This window comes from Engraulis encrasicolus, chromosome 17 (genome assembly GCF_034702125.1).
Source record: "Engraulis encrasicolus isolate BLACKSEA-1 chromosome 17, IST_EnEncr_1.0, whole genome shotgun sequence".
NCBI classification, from domain to species: domain Eukaryota; kingdom Metazoa; phylum Chordata; class Actinopteri; order Clupeiformes; family Engraulidae; genus Engraulis; species Engraulis encrasicolus.
The window spans coordinates 7,957,522-7,982,076 of record NC_085873.1 but is presented as its reverse complement, the minus strand read 5'-3'; the positions used below and the strand labels follow the sequence as shown (position 1 = coordinate 7,982,076).

The following is a 24,555-nucleotide window of genomic DNA, read 5'->3' as shown; positions in this document are numbered from 1 at the left end:
CATCCACACAGGAATGGTGAATGAGCTGGAAGCTGGAGAACATTCAACACCAGCCTGACACTGATGAGGGTGTTGTTCTTAGTATTGCTGCCATCTGTATGAGAGCTGCATGCACACACGCACGCACATACAAGCACACGCACACACACATACAAAACACGCATGCGCGCATACACACACGCAAACACACAAACGCACACACACACACGCACGCCCGCAGACACACACACACACACACACACACACACACACACACACACACACACACACACACACTCGTGTGTGCCGGCAGTCATGCTGACATTTACTCTGTAATTATAGTCTTACGCTCTTTGTCAGTCCCCGCGCCACAACACGAAATGGCAAAGTCATTTGGCTCTATTAGCATTATCTCCCAAAACACTTCTCGAAGCAAAGCATAAGTGTATCGATCAACACTGGCCAATCCCTGCACAGTAAAAAACATGCAGTGTTAACTCAACACTTAGAGAGTACCCTGGGACCAAATACACTCTATAAGTTGTTCTATTATCCTATAGAGTTGAATCAACACTGCATGTTTTACTGAGTCTAGCCAACACAAACGTGAAAATGATCATAGTTCCCAGGCAAGGAAAAACAGTGTCATTAATTGCCCCTGTTGTCTTATCACAACACGCTGCGGTAAATTCTTGGGCGCGTGAGTCACCTTGCTGGAGACGCAAGGGCACTCCACCTTGATAATTCCATTGACTGTACAGTAAACACATACTTAGACTGAGGCACAAACAAACGCAAATAAATACAGACACAATGACAGACAGGCACAAAGACACACACACACACACACACACACACACACACACACACACACACACACACACACACACACACACACACACACACACACACACACACACACACACACAGACACACATGCCTGTGTGCACACGCACGTACGCATGCACACACACACACACACATACACACACATCCTCCCCGCACGCACGCATGCAAGCACACATACACATACACATACACATATGCACGCACGCACGCACGCACGCGCGCCATACAAAGCAAGAAAGACAGACCGAGACAGAGATTTTGTATAGATTTCACATACAGGTATATGTATTATGTTATTGACTAGAAACTAGGACGTGAGCATATTGGAGTAAAGCCAGCATCAAGTCTCCAGTCTCATATCTCCCTGTTGTCCCAGACAGAGCTACCGAATGCAGAGGACAAGAGCAGGAACAGCAGTACATGAGGCAGGGTTACAAACTCCCGTCCTCCCTTGTAGTTTTGGCCTTGTGATGACATCATTGACGATAGAAGCTTACAGGGTAGTTCAGCCCTGCCGTGGCCAACCGGTAGGGCACTCGCCTGCCATGTGGCTGACCTGGGTTCAATTCCCGGCCCGGGTCCTTAGCCGACCCCGACCCCTCTCTCTCCCAATAGAAGTTTACAGGGTAGTTCAGCCCTGCCGTGGCCAACCGGTAGGGCACTTGCCTGCCATGCGGCTGACCTGGGTTCGATTCCCGGCCCGGGTCCTTTGCCGACCCCTCCCCGTCTCTCTCCCAATTCGCTTCCTGTCCACCTCTCACACTGTCCTATAAAAAAGAAAGTAAAAAAAGACCAAAAAAAGAAGTTAAGTTCAATGAAAGTGCTCAAGGGCACTTTGGACATGGATAGAGGTGTAGGCACAGGCAAGGGTGGGATTCAAACCTGCAACCCTCTAATCTAAAGCACATCTCATTAACTGTTGCTGCCCAGAGTTGCCGAGTTGCTCAGCCCGGTGCGGTGCGGTGCAGTACAGTACAGTGATTTCACTGTACCAGCCGGCCGTTGTCCCAGTCGGTTGGGCCGATCGCGCTCTGCGCTTTCTGGCTGGCCTATAAATACCCTCGCAGACAGGTGATATTATGACAAATGCCAGCCGTGTCCTTGCAGCGCGCCGGAGCAGAGGTCAACGGCGGCGGCAATGCACTGAGTTACGCACAACCAGATAAACACACACTCACACACACTCACAAGCATGCACATGCGCATGTACACACGCACGCATGTTCACACACATACAGGCACGCACGCACACAGGCAGGCATGCAGGCACGCACGCACGCATACACACATGCATGCACGCACGCACGCACGCACACACACACAGGATAGGGAGAAATGTGATGTGGCACAACCAGGAAATGGAGCAAGGGTTAGAGATTTGCAGTTAAACACACACAGGCAGGCTGAAACACACGCACGGGCACGGGCGCACGCACGCACACACACACACACACACACACACACACACAGAGTAATGTGATGTGGCACAGCTACACAGACCTGCGATGCCCTACAAATCTTTTCTGTTAGTTTTGAGGTTGACTCACTCCTCTCCCTCCTCTCTCTCCCTTTAGATGTGCCTGGATGTACTTCAATGTACCAACACAATGAGGGCTACCCACACCAACAGCATAACAATGAAGGTAATGGTTTGTGTCTGCATTTTCACACTTGGTCCCAGAGTACTGTCTAAGTGTTAAATTGACACTGAATTTGTATTGCATATATGGATCAGTGACGCTTTAGCAGTAGCACACGACAGGGCGGCGCAACGACTGCCAGTGCCACTATTATTGTATGGATTTTTTCACATCAACCACCAATTACTAATTCGTTTATGCACATTAGATTCCCTTGCGCCACCTGACGTCTGAGTCCTAAAAAAACCTCTTTCACCCATTTACCAACTGACTGGCCCTTTGGGGAAATCCCCTTTGGAGCTGGTTCATGCGCGGGCGGAGGGTGTCATGATGAATGCCTTTTATCTTAACGAATGCCAAAATGTGTTTTTGGGTTGGGCGACCGGTCAATGGGGAGGGAGAGAGAGAAAGAGAGAGAGAGAGAGAGAGAGCGCGAGAGAGAGAGAGAGAGAGAGAGAGAGAGAGAGAGAGAGAGAGAGAGTCTTGGGATGGGGGGTGGCAGTGGTGAATCAGTTGTTAGAGAGGGCTGTGGCTCAGATGATTCGACCCATTTTACAAGTTGGTATGCGCTTGGTCACTCGGTCGCGGGATTGGCCCAGGCTGCTCCATTGCTGTGGCCAGGGCCGCTGACAGCTTTGGCTGGGTCTGGGACAAAGTTATCTGAAAGCCCATCCTCCTCAATTCATGCAATGTAGTGGTTTCCCAGTTGTGGGCCCCCTCTCTCCATGGGCCTGGGACAATTGACCCTTTTTGTCCCCTCCTGTCGGCTTCCCCAGCTGCGGCCGCTCGTTGGCTGGCTACTAGCTGGCTAGCTCACCAGGCTCTGTATTTCCACTGGCAGAAAGTGTTGTCCTCTACTCCCCACCACACCACCTCTACTTCTCTTTTCTCCTGCCCAAACCCTTCTCTATCCTCCTCTTCCTCCTTCCCTCATCCTCTTCTCCCCCACCTCCTCCCTCTCCCCACCATTCTAAACAGTCTACATCACCTCCTCTTTTCTCCTCCACTCAAACCCTTCTCCCTCTCCACTATCCTACACATCTCCACCTCTACTCCACCTCTACTTCTCTTTACTCCTCCACTCAAACCCTTCTCTATCTACCCTTCCCCTTCTCTCATCCTCTGCCTTGCCCATCCTAAGTGGTACCATAACCAAACCCTTTCTTCTCCTCCACCCAAACCTTCTTCCCTCTTCCTCTCTGCCTCAACTCCCCGTTCCCTCCTCCTCTCCTCTCCTCCAAGTCTGTCCACCAGACCACCTGTCTCCAACCATCTACTCCTCAACTCCAAACCCTCTCTCATTCCCTCCACCATTTCCTCCTCTTCCTGCCTCACAGCTCCCTTACAACCAACACCTCCTCAAAACTCCTCATAACCCTCGCTCCCCTCCACTACCCCTGCTCCTCAAGCAAATAGGCCTACACCCACTCCAGTGCCTCTCCTTCACTCCTCCACACCTTTCCTCTCTTCCTTGTCTTGCCTCACAGCCCAATCAGCTCCACTACCACCACCACCTCCTCCTCAAAACTCAGAACTCTCTCTCCCCTCCTCCTCCTCCACTATACATCCACTTTAACCTGTAGAGCCTCTCTCCTCTCTGCTTCACACCTTCCCTCTATTCCTCATCTTGCCTCACACCCCAACAATCTCCACTACCACCACCTCCTCCTCCTCAAAACTCTAAAGTCTCTCGCCTCCTCCACACCTTTCTCTTCCTTTCCGCACACCACAACCTTCAACATTACCCACAACTTCCTCCTCAACTCCAAGCCCTCTCTCTCCTCTCTCCCTCTATCCCCTTTCCTCCCTCTCCCCCCTCAATCTCTCTATTCCTTACGTCCTCCTCCTCTCCACACTAGACCACTCTAACCATCTCCTCATCCAAAACTCCTCTCTCCTCTCTCTCCCCCAGGCATTTCCCCCTTTCCTTTTGCCTCAGGAATTCCAGAGTAAATATTACTACTGGAAAAGCGGAGTATTTTTCCTGGAGGGGCGAAAAAATAAATCCATATCCTCCTCAGTGGCCGCCCCTGCTGCCGCTATGCTTTTGTTTGTGCCTCTCTCTCTCTCTCTCTCTCTCTCTCTCTCTCTCTCTCTCTCTCCCTCTCTCGCTCTCTCTCTCTCTCGCTCTTTCTGTAATTCTCTTCCTCTCCGTCTCTCTCTTCCTCTCTCTGTGTGCTGTGTTTTTTGAGTAATTCCAGACGTCGCCTGCCTCCCTGCCCTGCGTTAATGAGTTATTAATAACAGAAGTGGCTGTCACATCCTCTGCAGCTGTTCAAATGTCCCCACCACATCATCTGAAATGCAGCTTTGTCCCATTTTTTATTCTTGTTGTCGCCATCATCTTTTACGCTCAGCCGAAACTGTATCACAAGGCCTATTCCTTGAGAAGAAGAAGTGTGTGCGTGTGTGCATGTGTGTGTGTGTGTGAAAGAGTTTCCTTTCTGTTATGCAAGAGTTTTTTTTTCTTGTTTGGGCACATTTCAGTTTCTGATTTTTTGGTCATTTACTGTAAGTGAAAACACATTTGTTTGCCCCAGTCGTGATTTCAACCTCATTGACTGGACACAGTCAGCCTTGTTTGAATGTGCAATTAAGCCTTTTGCGTTTCTTACTGACTGACCTGTTTTTTTACTTGTCTTTTGTTTGTTTTTGTTTGTTTGCCTCTTACTAGGTTATCTGTTTGAAAATGACTCGCGTGTCGTTCCTGAGAAGTTTGAAGGTGAGTTTCTTTTCGATTTCTGCATTTTTTTGCATTTTTGCATTTGCTAGTCAAAACAAGATTGAAGTCCTATCTATGTTACACTGACTAATATGCTATTGTATTCTTACATAACACTTAATCACACACACATCTCTCTCTCTCTGTCTCTCTCACACGCACATACACTCACACACAAATAATTTGCCACACCTGCACACATGGAGATCACCACAGAGTCGCAACAGCTTCCCAACACAACACAAGACAAGTAACCGATACTCAAACAAACAATAACCCTAAGGGTTTCTTCAGCATTCGCATCTGTAAGCTGCAATGGGCATTACGGGTGTTGGGTATCTCATTTTCCCACGTGTGAGGCTCACTGTGGAAGTTCTCATGATGACACTGTCATTAACAACGAGTTCGGGTGAGCTGTCAGTTTCTCGGGGTGGTTGTGAGTGATGGGAGAGACTGGTATGGCTGTAAGATGCATGAACAAGTGGCGTTAACTAAGCTGGCTGAGAGCAAGTTCTCATCTAGAGTAGACGGTGTCTGTTACTCTCCCTGACCTCTCTACCCTACTGAAGGCTACCTGGTTTCCCACAGCAAAGCAGCCAGCCAGTCAATCAAGCTGTAATGATACTGCATTCATCTTTACGATGGTGGAATGTCAAAATGTGCTCAGTTGAGGTGTCAGTGTCTGGTGGTTGTTGTGACTGATGGGAGAAGCCAGTGTGGGAGTGAGATGGATGAAGAAGAACAGTTCTCAACATCTAGAGCAGAAGGTGTCAGTTACTCGACCTGTGTACCTGTCTACGCCAGTTAAAGGAGAACATCTTCCCAAATGTTATTGCAGTGTTCAAAGATGCATGCTGATGTTGCATCACTTTTTGGATGATATTTGGAGTGTTAAGATGTTCATGTAAAGTAACAAACTATGCATCCATCAGATCTCAGAAATGGCTAGTCAGCCAGACTCATTCCACATATTACTCCTTGCATTAGTATCTCCAGGACCGCTGACAGCTTTGGCTGGGCCCGGGACAAAGACATCTGAAAGGGCCCCAAACCCAATCAATACAATGTAATGAGGATCCAATTCTGGGCCCCCTCTCTCCCTGGGCCCGGGACAAGTGACCCCTTTGTCCCCCCTGTCGGCTTCCCTGGGTATCTCTATCAGTATTGGGATTCAGTGTATTGACATAGTGTTAATAGTGTCAGCATTCAGTGTGTTGCTATTTTTAGTTTTAGTGTTAGTATCGATATTGGTACAGTATGTTTGGAGATGACGGCAAAACCAATACTAAAGCACTCATCCTTGAGCTAGAAGTTAGCCACCTTGCTCCTCATCTGTTTCGCATTCCCGTCGCACGGCTATCCGACAGCCGTAATTTACGACCCTCTCACTCAGAGTGCAGGTTAGCCTGCGGTTGACATGCTCTTCTTCCTTGAAGGATTGACCTCAAGGTGAAGGATTACACCCCATAAAGCGCCCACAAACAAACAGAAACAGTCGCGTAGTAGTAGGTCTCTCTTGCACTCGCGGCCCAAGGAGTCCGAACGCTAAGCCTGGCTGGCTACGCTGTAATTAAAGTCCATCCGATCTGCGGTGGTGAAAGCCAATCCGATGTGGTCATTCGCAGCGGGGGCAACGTGAGACCGTGGAGGTAGGCTATAGTAACCTTGTTTCAGCAGGTCAGTGATGACTCGAGAATTGCAGGGTAACAGATACTGCAAAGCTAAGCTTAAGACGCGAGACCACACGCTCGGTTTACAGAGGGATTACGCTTTGTTTGGTGTGCTGTTGTTGTGACTGACGCCCGTACACGGTCACACGGGGTGATGTCAGTGAGATTCTCCTGATCAGGCCTGGTTAATTGGGTTAATGACAGTAAATAATACAGTGTCATCTCAACACTTAAAGAGTTGAACCAACACTGTGTTAAAACAGACTCTCTGACACACAGACACTTGACCTGAAGCATTGTCAACTCATCCAGGTACTGCAGTCCCTGTCACAAGTAGTGGGCCAATCCCAGATGGGCAAAACAGTTTTGCAGATCAAGACAACACAACACCACAGGCACTTAACAGCACAAAAAAATGCAATTTAATAAAATACACGCAATGCCATAATTGACCCTTCGTGCTTCCTGTACCGTACTCTTGTTCCCAGCAGGTGAGGTGAAGCAGGAGGGAGGTGGCGTGTTCCGCGAGGGCGCCCCCTATCAGCGCCGCGGCTCACTGCAGCTGTGGCAGTTCCTGGTGGCTCTGCTGGACGACCCCGGCAACGCTCACTTCATCGCCTGGACGGGCCGCGGCATGGAGTTCAAACTCATCGAGCCAGAGGAGGTACAGAGCGTTTTTTTTTCCTGATCTTCCACACCCAACTAATGAACTAAGCACTAGTATAGTTTAACTTTAAAAGGATGTTTTTCTCAGTATCCTCTTTGCGCAGATGGGCACATCGGCTGGTCCATTCACTCACTGCTGAAAAGACTCCACTACACCACAACAACATTGCTATGGCATTACAGAGAGCCTTACGTAACAGACTTGGTCATTACAATGTTGGTGACGGTAATGTTGTAACAAAGGCTCTGCGGAAAAAGGGGTTAAAGACCCCACTATTATCTTTACCTGTATGCTCAGTGTAACTGAAAGTAAGACAAAGCTGCCCGAGTCTTTCCTGGCAAACTTTCACAAAGGAACTAAGTGCTCTAGGCCTAATCATGATGACAACTATAACAATGAAGATGCAATAATAAAAGACAAATTAATCATCATCATAAGTCTGAACGGAAGGAACCTGACATTCCATTAATTACAAAATATTCCGATTGTCTGGGTGTCTTCCTAAAGCATGACTCTCTGAGTGATGCCAACAATGTCATTCAGCCTGTTGTTTTAGTTGAGTGTGAACAGCGTGAGAAGGATTTTTTTTACATAGTATGTTATTTACAGTTGTCATTGTAGCTCTAGTTTATTTTGGTGTGAGTGGCCCCTTCAGGGCTGTTTGCGGATCAGGGCCAATTTGTTCCAGTTCACAAGTTAGTGTTACAACCCGAGCAAGAAGAGCCTGTTCTCAAGTCAGTCGGCCAGTCAGTCAGTCAGTCTGCATTCTCGCCCACTTTCATTGCCCTGGGACATGTTCTCAAGGAAGCTACCGTTACGATACTTCCGCCCAGCTAAGCCAAGCCAAGCCAAGCCACAGGTGAGGCGTTTGGGAGTCTTTCTGAGCTTCAAGCCCTCGTCGTTGCCAACCGCCTCCATTCTTCTCCACTCTGTCTCACAGTATCTGGAGTGAGGGATCCATAAAAGAGAGATTAGCCTTTTCCCTCATCATCAAACTCATCCAGCCCACCACCACCACCACCACCACCAGCACCCCCACTCCCACCACTAGCTCTGCATATCCCTAGCCCTCCCCTGGGTCTCCCCAGTGCCAGCTCTCCATTAGACGCCATGCATTATTTACCCTCTCAACACCCTTAGACACAAGCACGCACGCACCCTCGCACGCACGCACCCTCGCACGATTGCACGCACACCGTCTCTCTCTCATATGCACGCAGGCACGCAGGCACGCACGCACACATGCACTCTCTCTCCCTCTCACACACACACACACACACACACACACACACACACACACACACACACACACACACACACACACACACACACACACACACACACACACACACACACACACACACACACACACACTAGGCTGGAGCCCAACACAAAATGGAGGTTGGGCCGTGTTGGTGCTGAGCTACCTCCAGCGCAAGGTATTAGCATCTCCTGTTGCACTTCATGGAGCATCGGAGAGAAGCTGCTGCACTGCACTGCGCAGTGTTGCTGTGGGCGGAGAGAGAGAGAGAGAGAGAGAGAGAGAGAGAGAGAGAGAGAGAGAGAGAGAGAGCGCAATTCATAGCCTTCTATGCTCCCCACTCAAGTCAATTGCATAAACCCTATCTCCAATCTAACAAATAGGTTCGAATCCCACCGTCACCTCAGTGTCCTTGAGCAAGGCACTTCATCCCACATTGCTCCAGGCAGGGACTGTACCCAACACCCTGTAAATAATAAAGTCGAATTGGATAAAAGCATCAGCTAATTGTAATGTAATGTAATAACAACTCAATTCTGGGTGCCTCTGGGCCCTTGGTAGCTCACCTGTTTGTCTCCGCCCCTGTTGGCTTCCCTGGTCACCACCATCATCACCATCTTTCATTGTCTGTGGTCAGTGGAGGTTTCAAAAGAGCATTACTCAGCAGTGTGTACTGTACTGTATGCACTACGCCACTCTACACTCTACTCTTGCGGGTCTGTGGGCCTGCCTGGCTGCCTCCATCAGCCCAGCACTGCACCACTGTGGCCCCTCATACACATTAATCATTCATCACACCATGGACTTTTACAGATTCTGAGAGCTCTCTCTCTCTCGCACGCGTGCACGCACGCACACACACACACACACACACCTTCCTTTTTTTCTTGTTGACAGATCAGAAACACGACAATTCCCAGGCCTATGGAAAGTACCCGCCTTTCTTTCCCGATCGACTTCCTTCTTGTCCCTTGAAGATGCAACTGTCATGCACTTCAGATTTTAGTTTGGACATCTTTTTTTCAATCCACAAATGCAAATGCAAGTATTTTTTCTAGAGAGGACTGCACAAATGGCTAAAGTGTGTGTGCGTGTGTGTGTGTGTGTGTGTGTGTGTGTGTGTGTGTGTGTGTGTGTGTGTGTGTGTGTGTGTGTGTGTGTGTGTGTGTGTGTGTACCGTACTGTACACCTGGCTTTTGAAATGGTTGACCATCCTGTTTAGTTTAGTTGGAGCTTGAGTGTGTTAGGGGGGTATAAAACACAAGCACACACGCACACACACAATATTTGCAAGAGTGCAGCCTCTTGTGCATGTGGTTGCTGGGTTACATAAAAAAGGGTCTGAATCAACATGCAATGGCTAAGGGGGGGAGCTTGCCCCATTTTTTGTAGCTCAGCACTCCAGACGCCAAAAAACACTTAACCTTTAAGCGTGCGACACACACACACACACACACACACACACACACACACACACACACACACACACACACACCACACACATCACACACACACACACACACACACACACACACACACACACACACACACACACACACACACACACACACACACACACACACACACACACACACACACACACAGCCAACAGTGCCCTCTAGTGTAGGTAATTAAAGTGGAGTGTTGTGATCGTCACCTAAAACCTGAATCATGTTTAAAAAAAAGCCCGAAGACTGCACGCTTCTCTGCACGCTGCTGTCCTCCAAAACAGCACTATTTCAAATAAAGGCAAAATAATGCAGAAAGGATCAACATGTTGCCTACAATATCAGGCATTAGGGGACAATACTTCCCCTGTCTACTTCGATGGCCACTTGCACCCCTAACTTAGCTGTACTCATGTTGAAGTCAGTGCAATATTGTCATGTCAGCTGAACTGACCACACTCCCCTTTTCTTTCTCCCTACTTTGTATTGTCCCCAAGGTGGCCAGACTGTGGGGGATGCAGAAGAACCGTCCTGCCATGAACTACGACAAACTGAGTCGCTCCCTGCGCTACTACTACGAGAAGGGAATCATGCAAAAGGTACAATACAGTATTTGAGTAAAATTATTAATATTAATAAATGTAAATACATACATACGTGTATGTAGGCTAGGCCTATATGTTATACACTATAAGTAAATGTATAAGTAAAGGCAAAATATAAGTAAAAGCAATTCTGCCATTATCCACCCCAAGCAATCTGTGTAACAGCAGAGGTGTGTATAAAAGCAATGTCTGTCAACATTAACCATTACAGTGCAGCACATTGCATTAGTGCATTGCAGTTTGTACTGTACTCACGATTTGCAATGAATCACCCAATTCTGTCTGTTTGTGTTTTTTTCCTGGCAGGTGGCGGGAGAGCGCTACGTTTACAAGTTTGTGTGCGAGCCGGAGGCCCTGATCTCGCTGGCCTTTCCCGACAATCAGCGGCCCAGCCTGAAGGCGGAGTTCGAGCGTTACGTCAACGAGGAGGACACGGTGCCACTGTCCCACCTGGACGAGGGGCTGGTCAACTACCCTCCGGAGCCAGCAGGGGCGGCAGCAGCAGCAGCCACCGCCATGGGGCCTCCACAGCCCTACTCCAAAGGCTACATGTACTAAATGCCACCCCATCCCATTCCCCATCCCACCTGTCCTCCCCAACCTGGACCCAAAAGCATCGCTGCTAACCAATTAGCAACTTACGGTTTGCCAATGGGAAATTGCATTGCATACAAAGTAAGATGCTAACTTAGTTAGAAACGACGCTGTTGAGAAACGCTCCCATAATCACGCCCTACCTACCCTTACCTGCACAGGTGTCAATCACGGGTTCAGAAGGCTAAAAAACCCTGCCACATGTTTGATCTAACCAGCTGATGATGATAAGATCACCAGATCAGCAAATTCTGAGTTCTCAAGACAGACCAGTTACTCACAGTCACCTGTGTTGGAAGGAAACTGTGTCTGGGTTTGTACCACTGAATGGGCTTTTTTTGACACCTCTACTTATCTGTCAGACCCACACCACACCCCTTTCCCACCCACCCAAACCTGCTTGCCCATCGTAACCTATCCCTTACCAACGGTTACCTACCCATAGATATAGCACCCTAGATGTCGCATTCAGCCTCTTGGCATGCATCTGGGTGCCGCCATCTTGGAACAGGGTTGCAGGCCTTTTCAGTGTCAGCAAAGATCTTGTGTAACCGCCACCTACAGAATGATTTGTATATTCATTTATCACCCAATTGATGTTCATCCAATCAGCGCTATGCCCTTACCAAGATGGCAGCGACTTCATAGTCGTCAAAGCGAGATCTGGTGTGTTATATCTGTGCTACCTACCCTACTGTCCCTTCCCATCCCATGCCTGCAAAGACCTCCCATACCCACCTCTCTCCCTCACCTACCTGACCTACACCCTCCCAATCCAATCCCATCTCCACGCCAGAGGCAGACATGCCAGATTCCGAGAGTAAAAATAAGAACCCGCCATATATTTTCTAAATCCAGCTCAACTCATGTAGCTGACCAAAGGTAGATGAACTAATTCTTGACATCACCTACTGTTGAGAGTGGACAGGCAGAAGGAATATATATGACTAGGACTTCTGTACTTTCTTGATCCAGTTTGTTCGTCTTTGCTCACTCCACCTGTCCACCCTTGTTGCCCGCCCGCCATTCCTCCCCTTCCTCATTTCCTGCACTTCTTGCACATGTCCACCCCACCCCATCCATCTTCTTCTTGTATATAAAATAAGGCTATGGTTGTTTTTTGTTTGTTTGTTTGTTTTTGTTTTATTTTAAATTAATCTCTTTAGGGATTTCTGCATTCCTCTCTCTTCTGAGGCCTCTATCCGATTCAGACTCAAGTCTGTTGCTTACAGAGAGTGCTTAATAAAAAAGACCCAATATTACTACTAAACCAGGTGGCTGCTGGGTATTTATTTGTTCGGGACTAGATGGGATGGGACGGGACGGGAAGGGAAGTAGGTTGTGAAGTTGTAATGAATAGGTTTGTGTGGCGATCAAACAGAAAGGGGTTTTCCATTACTTGCTTGTTAAAAGCAAGAAGTACATCACTTCAGCCCCGTGCTCTTGATGGAGGGTTGTTTGTGTTGTTTTGACAGCTGACTTGAGTTGAACATTGTGTACCACATCAATTAAACAGTAAAAGCCCTGACTAACTGGACAAACAAAACATCACTTGAGGAAGGTGTATGAATTCAAAAACAAAGTAAGAATACTTTGGATTTCTCCTAGAATTGAGTGATCGTTTTGAGCTGTGCAAGACTTTAAAATGTTGTGTTTTTGAAATGTGTGTAACCGCCGAGATATGATGCCCCAATCTATCATATTGCATAGCTGACATGGCTTATGAGGCTAACGTGATATTATCAAACTTTCTCAAAACGCATCCTTTTGCCTTGATTTTGCTCTAGAGTGACTGCCTCATTTTTGTATGTTTGGGATGAAATACAAACTTGTTCCAACTCCGGATAAATCCTTTAGCACAAAAAACTTTTCCAACGACTCATGTAGTTGGAATTGCTTTGAATTGATAGCTACAACGCAGTTACACTACATAAATTTGACATGATTATTATGAATTTTATGAAATATTTGTACAGTTTAATATAAACTGTAATTTTGGTGAGCGCAATGGACTGCATTTGACTTGAGGAACTCGATTTATAGCTCTCCCTTCTAATTGACCACTGGTACAAGCCAGAGAGGAAAGAATTCATTCCTTCCTCTCTGTACAAGCCATAAACATACCATAGAAAGCTATTGATATATCAAAAACATTTAATCAAAATCCATTAAGCATGGTGCCAGACAATCTAATGGGTATGTACAGGTTCCAGGATAGCAAAAAGAAAGACAATGCTGAAAAGACACCGGAGAATTGGACATTACTGCTTTATACGTAGGTTAACCAATCAATTGCAGACCCACACATTATAGTAACCCAGCTTCCTGTTGGCTATTCTGTCAACACAATAAAAAAAAGTTTTTTTTATGATTCATAAATACGTTACTCCCTCCCTCCATCTCTCTCTCTGCTGCAGACAGACACGTTCAGTTCCACAAGAATCGCATCTGCTTGAGATAGCTGGTCCCATTAAGAGACTTCCACATGGGAAAAAAATAATTAAATTGGGTTATGTCCTTCCGTTCCCCATTCTAGTCATCAAATATAGGTCTGGATTCTGCCTAAAACCAATTATCATCCCAACACCCCCTTCCTCTCTCCTATGGTGAAGATATCTCCATAAAACAATCTATTAATCTGAATTGATATATACTTGTACACGATTCATAAAACAAAACCAGGTGTTACAGTATTTTTTTTTTAAAAAAAGAAGAAAACAGACCATTTTAATCTGCAATGCTTGTTGGGCATATGGAGAAAACTGTAAGGCAAAAAGGGGATGATACTGTCTCTGTGGAATATGAAATCTAAGCTGGAGTGGAGAGTGTTAAAGCAACACTACACCATGGAAATTAGCTCATGGAAATGAGTTAATTTTACAACTCCCTTGGAGATAAATCATGGAGTTTTATCTTTCTCCTGAACTTCCAGCCATTCCCTTAGAGCTAGAAGTAACATCATTAAACTAAGTTAGAAATGATCCTTGAATGTGGGACCAGCTGGCTGCTAGCTGGCAGAAAGTACAGGAAAAAGGTAGAACACAATCATTTAATTCAAGGGAGATGTAAAATGGTATCGCTTTAAATGTCCACTACGGAGGTCACTCTCGAAGGAAATGTCTGTGGAAGTCAATTGGTTGGAAGCACAACACAATGTGAGGCTTTGCCCTTCTCTTCGATAAGACTTACGTCAAACAAAAGCAAAAAGGGTGAAGGATGTAGTAGTTAGGTGTTGGATGGCAGCGTTGGCAATGCCAGTGAGTGCAGAGGGGCAAAACGTAAGATTTTTCTACATTCTCCTCTTCCTGTGTTCTCATTTTCTCCAACACAACTACTATCGTCGGCGGAAGGCTCTGGAAATTCTCCAGGCGTTGGGCTCCTCGTATCGGTTGTAGAGAGGCTCAAGGCGCTGCATCTTCTTCTGCTTGCTGAGACGCGTCGGGTCCGAGACTTTATAAAACGCCGGTGCAAACTCACACAGCCAGCGTGGATCGATGGTGGTCACCTCGCGCATGTACTCCTTGGTGGTTAAAATCAGCTCGTGGTACACCAACCTGGTGGGGACAAACAAGTAAAATAAATGTTAGTGATACAAAAACAATGCTGATTTTAGAGCAATCTCCCTTAAACCTGCAAATCTACACCATCATAGTGAATGATGATTGTACCAGCAGAGTATATTCTCTTCACAGAGAAGGGAGTAAAGAAAACATGTTCAGGTGATGGGTATTCCAACATGACATGAATATATACACAAATAAGTTGCTTTACAGTTTCAAAACACTTTGGAATCCACTATTGAACAAAGGTTGTTGGACCCCTAAGAGTACGTCCCCACAGGGCGACTTCCGAAGCAAATCTGCAGAGCGCACCAAGCACGCCACATACAGTCATAGGAAAAAGTTTGTACACCTTTTGAAATTTCTTACATTTTTGTCAAAATTGGTCATAACTCGTGGTCTGATCGTCCTGGAAATCACAAGAAGGAACAACCAGAGTCTGCTTTAAATAATTCAACCCACACATTTACAAGTTTTCATATTTACATTGGTAGAGGTGCTCCGATCACCATTTTTTGGGTCCGATCACCGATACCGATCACCAAAAATCTTTATCTGCCGATTACCGATCATTGCCGATCACAAAAATGATTTCCTATTTTTTTAATAGCCTATTAATTATCCTTATTGAATACCATTTCTGCCCATAAACCAATCAATCTTAATTTGCACACGTCTATTATTAGGCTATTATTATTATTATTATTATTATTATTATTATTATTAGGCCTATTATTATTATTATTATTATTATTATCTTTCAGACTAGTGTTGGTAATACAGTCTACAGTATTAATCAATGTATAAGTTATTGCATAGAATAACTAAACTATTTAAGATTGAATTGAAACTGAAACATTACATCAAATAGTCTTCCACATACGAGAAAAAAACAACCTGTCGCTTTAAATGAGCAGCCTCGTGAGGAGAGCCCCTCCCCTCTCTGTCACCGTCCACAGTTGCAGTGCTCCACTACCGTTCTGAATCTCTCTCTCAAGTTTTAACCACATCTGTCGCCGTTTGGTGTTTCAGCGACTATCAAACTAATCGACTGACTGCCAATTACAACTTTGAAAACAATAATGTTGACATGTTTGTGCTGACAACGTGAAGTTGTCGCGTGCTGACCAAGGCAACTACACAGGTTATAACGTAACATGGCTCACTGGCGAGTACTCAATCGCAAATTACATTGTCACTCAGGTAAACGGCGCATGGATCGGAAAATCAGATCATTGTTGATGCAGATATGGTTATGAATGGTGGAAATGAAGGGGGGAATGGCGAAAAGTTATAGACAAGCAAAGATGCCTTCTTTTGGTGCAGTTGCAGCTGTGCAGAGCCAGCGCCTACATGCAGCGCCAGGTGTAAAGGCAAATGGTTGCGTGAGGAATTTAATATCTCTCGATCGGTTTTTTGATCGGCATGTTTTTCCGATCACCGATCAGGCTATTTTTGGCCATTATCGGCCGGTCATGATCGGCAGCCGAGCAATCGGAGCACCTCTATACATTGGCCATAAGATGTAAACATTCACAGGACAGCAAGGCATAAGTAAGTACACCCTTGCATTCAATAGGTTTTAACCCCAAGTTAGTCACAATAACCTCAACCAGATGTTTCCTGTAGTTGCAGATCAGATTAACAAAACAATCTGGATGTATCTGGTCTCCCTCTTCTTTAGAAAAATGCCTCTCGTCAGCAAGGTTTGTGGGATGTCTGGAGTGCATAGATTTCTTGACTTCATGCCATATAATCTCAATTGTTTTTTGTCAGGGCTTTGACTGGGCTATTCCAGAATGTTTATTTCATAATTATGAAGCCATTCCAAAGTCAATTTGCTTCTAAAGTATGGGTTGTTGTCACATTTCAGCACCCATCCTCTTGTGTGCTTCAACTGTGTGACAGAATACGTCACTTTTTTCTGTAAAATATCTCGATAAACTTCTGAGTTCATTGTTCCACTGATAATAGCAAACTGAAAAGGGCCTGAGACAGCAAGGTAGCCGCATATAATGATGCTCCCGCCGCCATTCTCAAAGGTGGAGATGATGTTTTGGTGAAGGTGTGGTTCTCCAGTTCTCCTCCAAACATGACATTGTGTGTTCCCCTGAACAATTCAACTTTGGTTTCAACGTTGGTCTACAGAATATTTTGCAGTAATTCTATGAAGCATATAGATGCTTTTTCGCAAACCTCAAAGGTGCAGCAATATTTTTTGGACAGAAACCTAATTAATTTTAGATTGGCAGAATGAATCCCATTTTTAGCTATTCTTGGTTACATCTCCTCTTCTGAGTATGGTGGCGGGAGCATCATTATATGCGGCTACCTTGCTGCATTAGGCCCTTGACAGTTTGCTATTATCAGTGGAACAATGAACTCAGAAGTTTATCGAGATATTTTACAGAAAAAACGTGAGGAAGTCTGTCACACAGTTGAAGCACACAAGAGTATGGGTCCTGAAATGTGACAACAACCCATACTTTAGAAGCAAATAGACTTTAGAATGGCTTCATAATAATGAAATACACATTCTGGAATAGCCCAGTCAAAGCCCTGACAAAAAACAATTGAGATTACATGGCATGAAGTCAAGAAAGCTATGCACTCCAGACATCCCACAAACCCTGCTGATGAGAGGCGGTTCTCTAAAGAAGAGGGAGACAAGATACAAACAGATTGTTTTGTTAATCTGATCTGCAACTACAGGACAAGTCTGGTTGATGATATTGCAACTAACTGAGGGTTAAAACCTACTTAATGCAAGGGTGTACTTACTTATGCCCTGCTCTCCTGTGAATGTTATGGCCTTATGACCAATAAAAATATGATAACATGTAAATGTTTGGGTGGAATTAATTAAAGCAGACTCTGACTGTTCCTTCTTGAGATTTCCGGGATGATCAGACCATGTTTTATGATCGATTTTGACAGAAATGTAAGAAATTTCAAAGGGTGTACAAACTTTTTCCTGGGACTGTACTTGATTGGTTATAGGGCCATCTAGTTTGAATAGAGTTCTACATTTGCCAACTCCAATTCCAACTCCTACCTTCGCGTCCATATGAAATATCACCCCATTCAAAGTCAACAAGTGCGAAACAAAATTTTAGCTATAAGATGATGGATATGAAGAGTTTAGTTGAAAAATGACTTACACGCCATCATTTTATTATTATGCATTCACACATATATTCATTATTATGCCTTCTATTATTGGAAATGACTGTTCAGGCGTCCTTTCATCCATGAGTGACTTGTCATTCAAATATTTTGAGAACATACTTTTTAAAACTATTTAAAAAAAATAAAAAATTGCAATGCTATGCAATGTCCAATACAAAAATGTCAGTTGGCCAAAATGTTCCAAAATGGATATACAGTGAGGAGAATAAGTATTTGATCCCTTGCTGATTTTGTTGGTTTATCCACTAACAAAGACATGATCAGTCTTTAATGTTAATGATAATATGTATTCTAATATGGAGACACAGAATATCAAAAAGAAAATCCAGAAATTAACTCTAAAGAATATATAATAATTGATTTATATTTAATTGAGGGAAATAAGTATTTGATCCCCTGCCAACCATTAAGAGTTCTGATCCGGCAGATCAAATGGCACTTCCAATCAACTTGTTATCTGAATTGAACACACCTGTTAATAGTAACCTGCACAAAAGACACATTGAATCTGCAGAATCAGTCCATAGAATCAGTCAATCAATCAAACTAAACTCGCCAACATGGGACAGACCAAAAAGCTGTCAAAGGATGTCAGGGACAAGATTTTAGAACTCAATAAGGCTGAAATGGGCTCCTGGATATTAAAGAGCAAACTGTTGGTGCATTTCGTCCCAATTTTAGGACATACAAAATGATCATCAATCATCAATCTTAGGCCTGTCTCTGGTTCCATACAAGATTTGACCTTGTGGGAATTTAATAACCAGAAAAAAGGAGATAAAGCACCTTAAAACTGTATGGGAGGAGCTAGGAAATGATCTCAAGGCAGCTGGGACTTCAATCACTAAGAAAACTATTGGAAACACTTGATACCACAGCGGATTAAAATCCTGCAGTGCATGTATGGTACCCCGGCTTCAGAAGGAACCTGTTCAGGCTCACCTGAGGTTTGCCAATGAACGTCAAACTGGATTAGGATATGATTGGGAGGTGCTGGAATCAGATAACACCAAAATCAAACTGTTTGGCATTAACACAACTCTATGTGTTTGGAGGAAGAGAAATGCTGCCTATGATTCCAAGAACAACACCTTCTCCAACATCATAAATGAAAGTGGTAACATTATGTTTTGAGGTTGTTTGTCTGGCCAAGACACACGACAACTTCACATCGTCAAGAAATGGATGGAGGGAGACATGTAAACGTACAATGCTGCATGCCAACCTCTTTCCCACCACCACTAGACTGAAGGTGGGTCATGGATTGGCCTCCCAAAATGATAATAATCCATAACATACAGCCCAAGCAATGAAGGAGTAGCTCAAGCAGAAGCACATTAAGGTCATGAAGTGGCCTAGACAGTTTCCAAACATTAACCCTATAATAATCCTGTGAAGGGAACAGAAGTTCCCATTTGGCAAGCTACAGTCATACAACTTAAGTGATTTAGAGATGATCTGCAAAGAAAAGTGGACAAAAATCCTTTCCAATATACCCACAAACATTGTCATTAACTGAAAGAAACATCTGACCTCTGTATGTGAAAACAAGGGCTTTGCCACCAAGTATTTTGTCTTTTTTGACTAGAGGGGTCAAATACTTATTTTCCTCAATGGAATACAAATCAATTAAAATATATTCTTCAAAGTTATTTTCTAGATTTTGTATTTGATATTCTGTCTCTCCAAATTATAATACATTTTATCATTAACATTATAGAATGATCATGTCTTTATTAGTGGGCAAACCAACAAAATCAGCAAGGGATCAAATACTTATTCTCCTCACTGTACATCATTTTGCAACAAAGCTCTTCAGTTATAGAGTACTCACCACTCTGGCTGCCTGTTGAAGAGCGAGCTGGCAGGGTGCAGGAAGACCACTTGCTGGTCGATGAGCGTCCTGTAGCCCTCTTGAGGATCCTTCTTGGCCGCGTTACGGAAGAAACCACTGCAGATGGCCTTCTGGACACGCACCGTGGCCTTCCCGCAGGACACCATGTCCAGCTTGTGCCTGGGGGAGAATGAGAGCAAGATTACTGCGCAATTCTCTTTGCTAAATGTGACCAATGTGCACCATTTGCATAAAACAAAAGGCATTAAAAAAAAATCAATATTCTCATTTTTGTATTACCATAATAAGCATGGCAATGATTAAGCAGCAGAACTTCAAGTGTATCATCTTGTCCTTTCAATCTTGCCAGCACACACAAAGAACCAAAAAAACTTTAAAGGAAATGTGACTGGTTTGGTTTGGTTTTGGGTTGTTGACTTTGACCAAACAATAAAGTGGCGCAATTGGTGCCGTTTTCAAACTCTGTAAACTTCTGTCATCCATCTATCCATCTATCTTTGAGGACAATAATCCCTTGAAGATAGTCCCTCACCGGTCCATGATGCCCAACATCTGTTTGCGGATATCCTGGGCTCTGCGCAGGGACCGGGCCTGGATGAAGTTCTCAAAGCACCAGGGGTTGGAGAATTTGTTGTTCTTCCAAGAGTTGTAGACCGCCAGCAAGGTAAGATGATCTCCTTCTGACTGGTGGAACTTGGCCTTCCTCTGATCAGCCTGCAGTTGCTTATCCTTCACAGGAAATTAAAAAATACAGAAAAAAAATACTTAGAATAATATTGAGTGGTCTTTTGAAAATGCACACATGAGACAAAGAGGTTAATATGACAGGCAAATGAGCAGAAAGTGATTAACGGTGTCATTTAAAACTGTTAATAGATCATCATGGTGAATTATAGATCACCCTCAGGCAAGCAGGACTTGTTTTCTCAGGCGAGAATCGTGACGTGGAGTGAGTTCTTCTTTACAGTTCTAAGAACTTGTCAGTTCACTTCAGCCTTTTCTAAGCCACGGTAAAAAAAAATTCAAAGACAAAAAAAACCCCTCAAGGCACACCACCAATTGAAAATAATAACTTAAAATGAAAGTGTATAGCCAATGTTAACAGTATACACTCATTCTTAATATGTCTCTTGAAAAGGAGTCAAACAAAGAAAAAAAAAAACGTATTTACAAGCGTTTTAAGACCAGAAAGGTGAAATTGAATAACTTCCCACAGCACACCCTATGAACCGTCATGGCAGACTAGCGTGCCGCGACACAGTGGTTAAAAACAGACACTTACAGGAGACGTGCACCCTCCGTAACACAAGACTATGACTGTGAGAAATTTGTGATGATCCAAAGACACCAATTCTGTAAAATCCTGTAAAATAAACTCTCACTCAGTCACATTCAGTCATTCAGCCAGTCAGTCCCTCTCCCATACGCACGCACGGACGCACGCATGCTAAAGCCGTGTTTCCTGTTTACCTTTGGCCTGTAGAAGACGTTCTGGACAGACAGCATGGATACGATGGTCAGCATCTCCTCACTGCAGCCCAAGTGCACTGACATGATCAGCATCTTACACAACATGGGGGCCAGGGGAAACTCAGCCATCTGAGAAGTGCAGACAAACAGACACACAGAACCAAGTTAAATTAGTGAAAGACACATACATTGGAACGTGAATAAAATCTGGACACTGTGGATTTATGGCCTTGTTACAGTGTAACAAATGAAAGTGGAAAGTGGAAGTGAAAGAAAAACGTTTTGTTTAATGTATGACCCATATTTTACTGAAGAGAAATGAATAAGAATTCAATGAAGTAAGCAGACATTCTGTTTCAGGAGAAAAGATCAATTCTGAAAGACGCCATTTCTAGGAAGTGGTGACGATATTGGGTAGTGAAAAGTCTTCGGCAGTACCCGAAATGGTGGACTATGGGTGCATCCCAATATGTGACCTTGCCTCCTCCACTTGTGCTTGTCTCCTCGTCCCGCCTCCTGGCCCCTCCTCCGTGGAGAAAACGATAGTTTCCCAGCTGTCAGCCTCGCCACAACAACTTTTGAGGGACTGTTTTTCATTCACCATCCCAATTGCAAATGAGAAAAAGACTTTACAATTGAGCTTTTGCAAGATATTGAAATATAATGCTGTTGTCAGTGATGTCATCATGACGAGAAGCAAGTGGAGGAGGCAAGTGGAGGAGGCAAGGTCGCATATTAAAACGCACTCTATGTAGGAAACAAAACAGGGCAACGCGCAGCCTATGCAGTGAATTATGAGAGATAAAAGTCTACTCGGACACAGGCATTACTTTTGTGGTAGTCTGTACTGTGACTGCTACTAATTTTGTAACCTTTTTCCTTCATTCTCTGTTAATTCCACTGTACACCCATACCTAACTAAAGGGTGCCAGTACAACTGAGGTTGCAGTTTGACGCCATTTGAATGGATTCTAAAAGACGACACCTTTCCTGAAAGCAAATCAAGAACAACCCTGGGTGTTGGATGATTTGACTACTTCTACTGAAGAAAAAAAAAGAAACACTTGTTGTAACTTGTTGTAGCAACATCTTACAGTTTTTTCTGTTCGCTAAAGCACATTTTTTGTAACCTTTGACTGCTTTTGCTTAACTCCTCACACAGATGCACAAACCTATAACCAAATCAGCCAAACTAATAGCACAAAAACTGATTAGCACTCAGTTTGTAATTTTATAAAACACACTTTGCATAACTGTAAACACAACCCACTGCTTTGCACACAATTTGCAAATTATGAACACACTCCTAGAAAAAATATACACATTCGTGGATATGTTGTACACTACAATACCAATTCTTAGACAATATGTGACAGGGGGAAACACCTTTAGATAATCTCTTCACCTGGCAACCGGCATGTATAAATAAGTCACAGGTAAGCTTTCTGTGTAGAAAATAATGGAAGGAGAAAGAAACACCAGAAGATTGAGGATCAGAGGAGGGTGAGGAAAGGGAGAAAGGAGACAAAGGCACATAATCACAGATGACACATTCGTTGACCATGTCATCAAACATGGCATTTAGCTTCTGGAAAGCAGGTGAAAGGGTTCAACCCAATCTGAGCTACTACACTGTAGAGAGCATAAGCAGAACATTTCACGCTGAGAACCGGTATGTAGAGTCATTTCATACTCAACAGCGCAGTATAGCAAATATGTACAGAGACAGTGTATATGAAAGACAATATAGAATAGGCCTAATACAGTAAAACATGGCAGAACCTTTGCAAATATAAATAATGTGAGCATCTCTGCAATATCACGGCTAGTTGAAAGATTCACATGAAGCAGGTCTACAAGGTTCAGAACATATAAAACAACTATGTTGATATGTGCAGGTAATCAAGTTTTGAATATACTGTAGGAGTCCTAATGATATTGACCAGATGGCATGTCAGGACTGGATACAAGGTGATTCTTTCTCCGCTGTCTTCCACTTGAAGACATAGCATGTGATATCAATGAAATGTTATTGTCAGATCCAGCAAGGCATATGTTCAGTAATTTCCTTTGTTAGACTTACATTGTGTTTTCTTGTGTATTTGAATTACGGTACATGTCAAAAACATCTTTTTAGTTTGCTTTGGGGAATGTAAATACAGTAAAACAACTATGTTGATATGTGCAGGTAATCAACAATTCGTTTTGGATTTACTGTAGGAGTCCATACTGATATTGACCAGACGGCATGTGAGGACTGGATACAAGGTGATTCTTTCTCCGCTGTCTTGCACTTGAAGACATAGCATAAGGAAATGTTATTGTCGGATCCAGCAAGGCATATGGATGTTCAGTAATTTCCTTTGTTAGACTTACATTGTTTTCGTGTATATTTGAATTACATGTCAAAAACATATTTTTAGTTTGCTCTGTGGAATGTTAATAAACATCCATGATTGAAGTCTCATCCCTTGTGTTTTTATATCACAAGTATTCATGACAAAAGTGTGATCTACAATTGATTTGCATTGTGCAAAGAACAACACAAGCTAAATGTGTGTATCATTTATACTGCATGTGTGTAGTTGCAGTTTGTGTGTGTTTATTATAAGATAGTTTGTGTGAATGATTTGACGCAAAAATGCACATTTTACAAAAGTGTATAGCGTTTTTCAACCTCAGTTTGATTTTGCAACACATCTACAGTGCTTTGCTAGATAGGTGTGAAGTTCTTGCAGTTGTGTGTAGAGTTTTGCAAAAGCAGCCAAAGTTGTGAAAATTGAGCTTTAGCGATAAGAAAAAACTGTAATACTGATTTATTTGACGTTTGGTAAATGCCGTCTATATCCCACATAATGACCTAGCCAGCAAAATTTCATTAAAAACGACACTGGACACGTTCCCATTTTTCTTCCCCCTTTCTCTCACTTTCCAACAGACGGAGTGAGTGAGAGATGCCAAATTTGTGCTGAGCTACTAAAACCTCCAAAGCAGTTGTTAGAGGAAGTGACTCTATTCCAAACCACATATCCCACTTGCACAGTAA

General features: G+C 44.0%; 2 protein-coding genes across 6 annotated transcripts in view; one reads left to right on the top strand and one right to left on the bottom strand.

Moving 5' to 3' along the window:
• etv4 (ETS variant transcription factor 4) overlaps nucleotides 1-14,133 on the top strand; it is a 74,398-nt gene extending 60,265 nt beyond the window's left edge. For 4 of the 5 annotated variants that reach the window (XM_063221670.1, XM_063221669.1, XM_063221671.1 and 1 more), the window contains 5 exons: nucleotides 2,403-2,471; nucleotides 5,143-5,190; nucleotides 7,349-7,524; nucleotides 10,734-10,835; nucleotides 11,148-14,133. In XM_063221670.1, the coding sequence (XP_063077740.1) occupies nucleotides 2,403-2,471; nucleotides 5,143-5,190; nucleotides 7,349-7,524; nucleotides 10,734-10,835; nucleotides 11,148-11,399 (647 nt within the window). In that variant the 3' untranslated portion in view covers nucleotides 11,400-14,133. The remainder of the gene's footprint in view (nucleotides 1-2,402; nucleotides 2,472-5,142; nucleotides 5,191-7,348; nucleotides 7,525-10,733; nucleotides 10,836-11,147) is intronic. The other variant, XM_063221672.1, reaches the window with a different exon arrangement.
• LOC134467766 (ATP-dependent RNA helicase DHX8-like) overlaps nucleotides 13,572-24,555 on the bottom strand; it is a 31,126-nt gene continuing 20,142 nt past the window's right edge. Inside the window, exons 21-24 of the mRNA XM_063221668.1 lie at nucleotides 21,510-21,638; nucleotides 20,572-20,768; nucleotides 20,019-20,198; nucleotides 13,572-14,989 (exon numbers count right to left, since the gene is read on the bottom strand). Coding sequence (XP_063077738.1) covers nucleotides 14,770-14,989; nucleotides 20,019-20,198; nucleotides 20,572-20,768; nucleotides 21,510-21,638 — 726 coding nt within the window. The 3' untranslated portion in view covers nucleotides 13,572-14,769. The remainder of the gene's footprint in view (nucleotides 14,990-20,018; nucleotides 20,199-20,571; nucleotides 20,769-21,509; nucleotides 21,639-24,555) is intronic.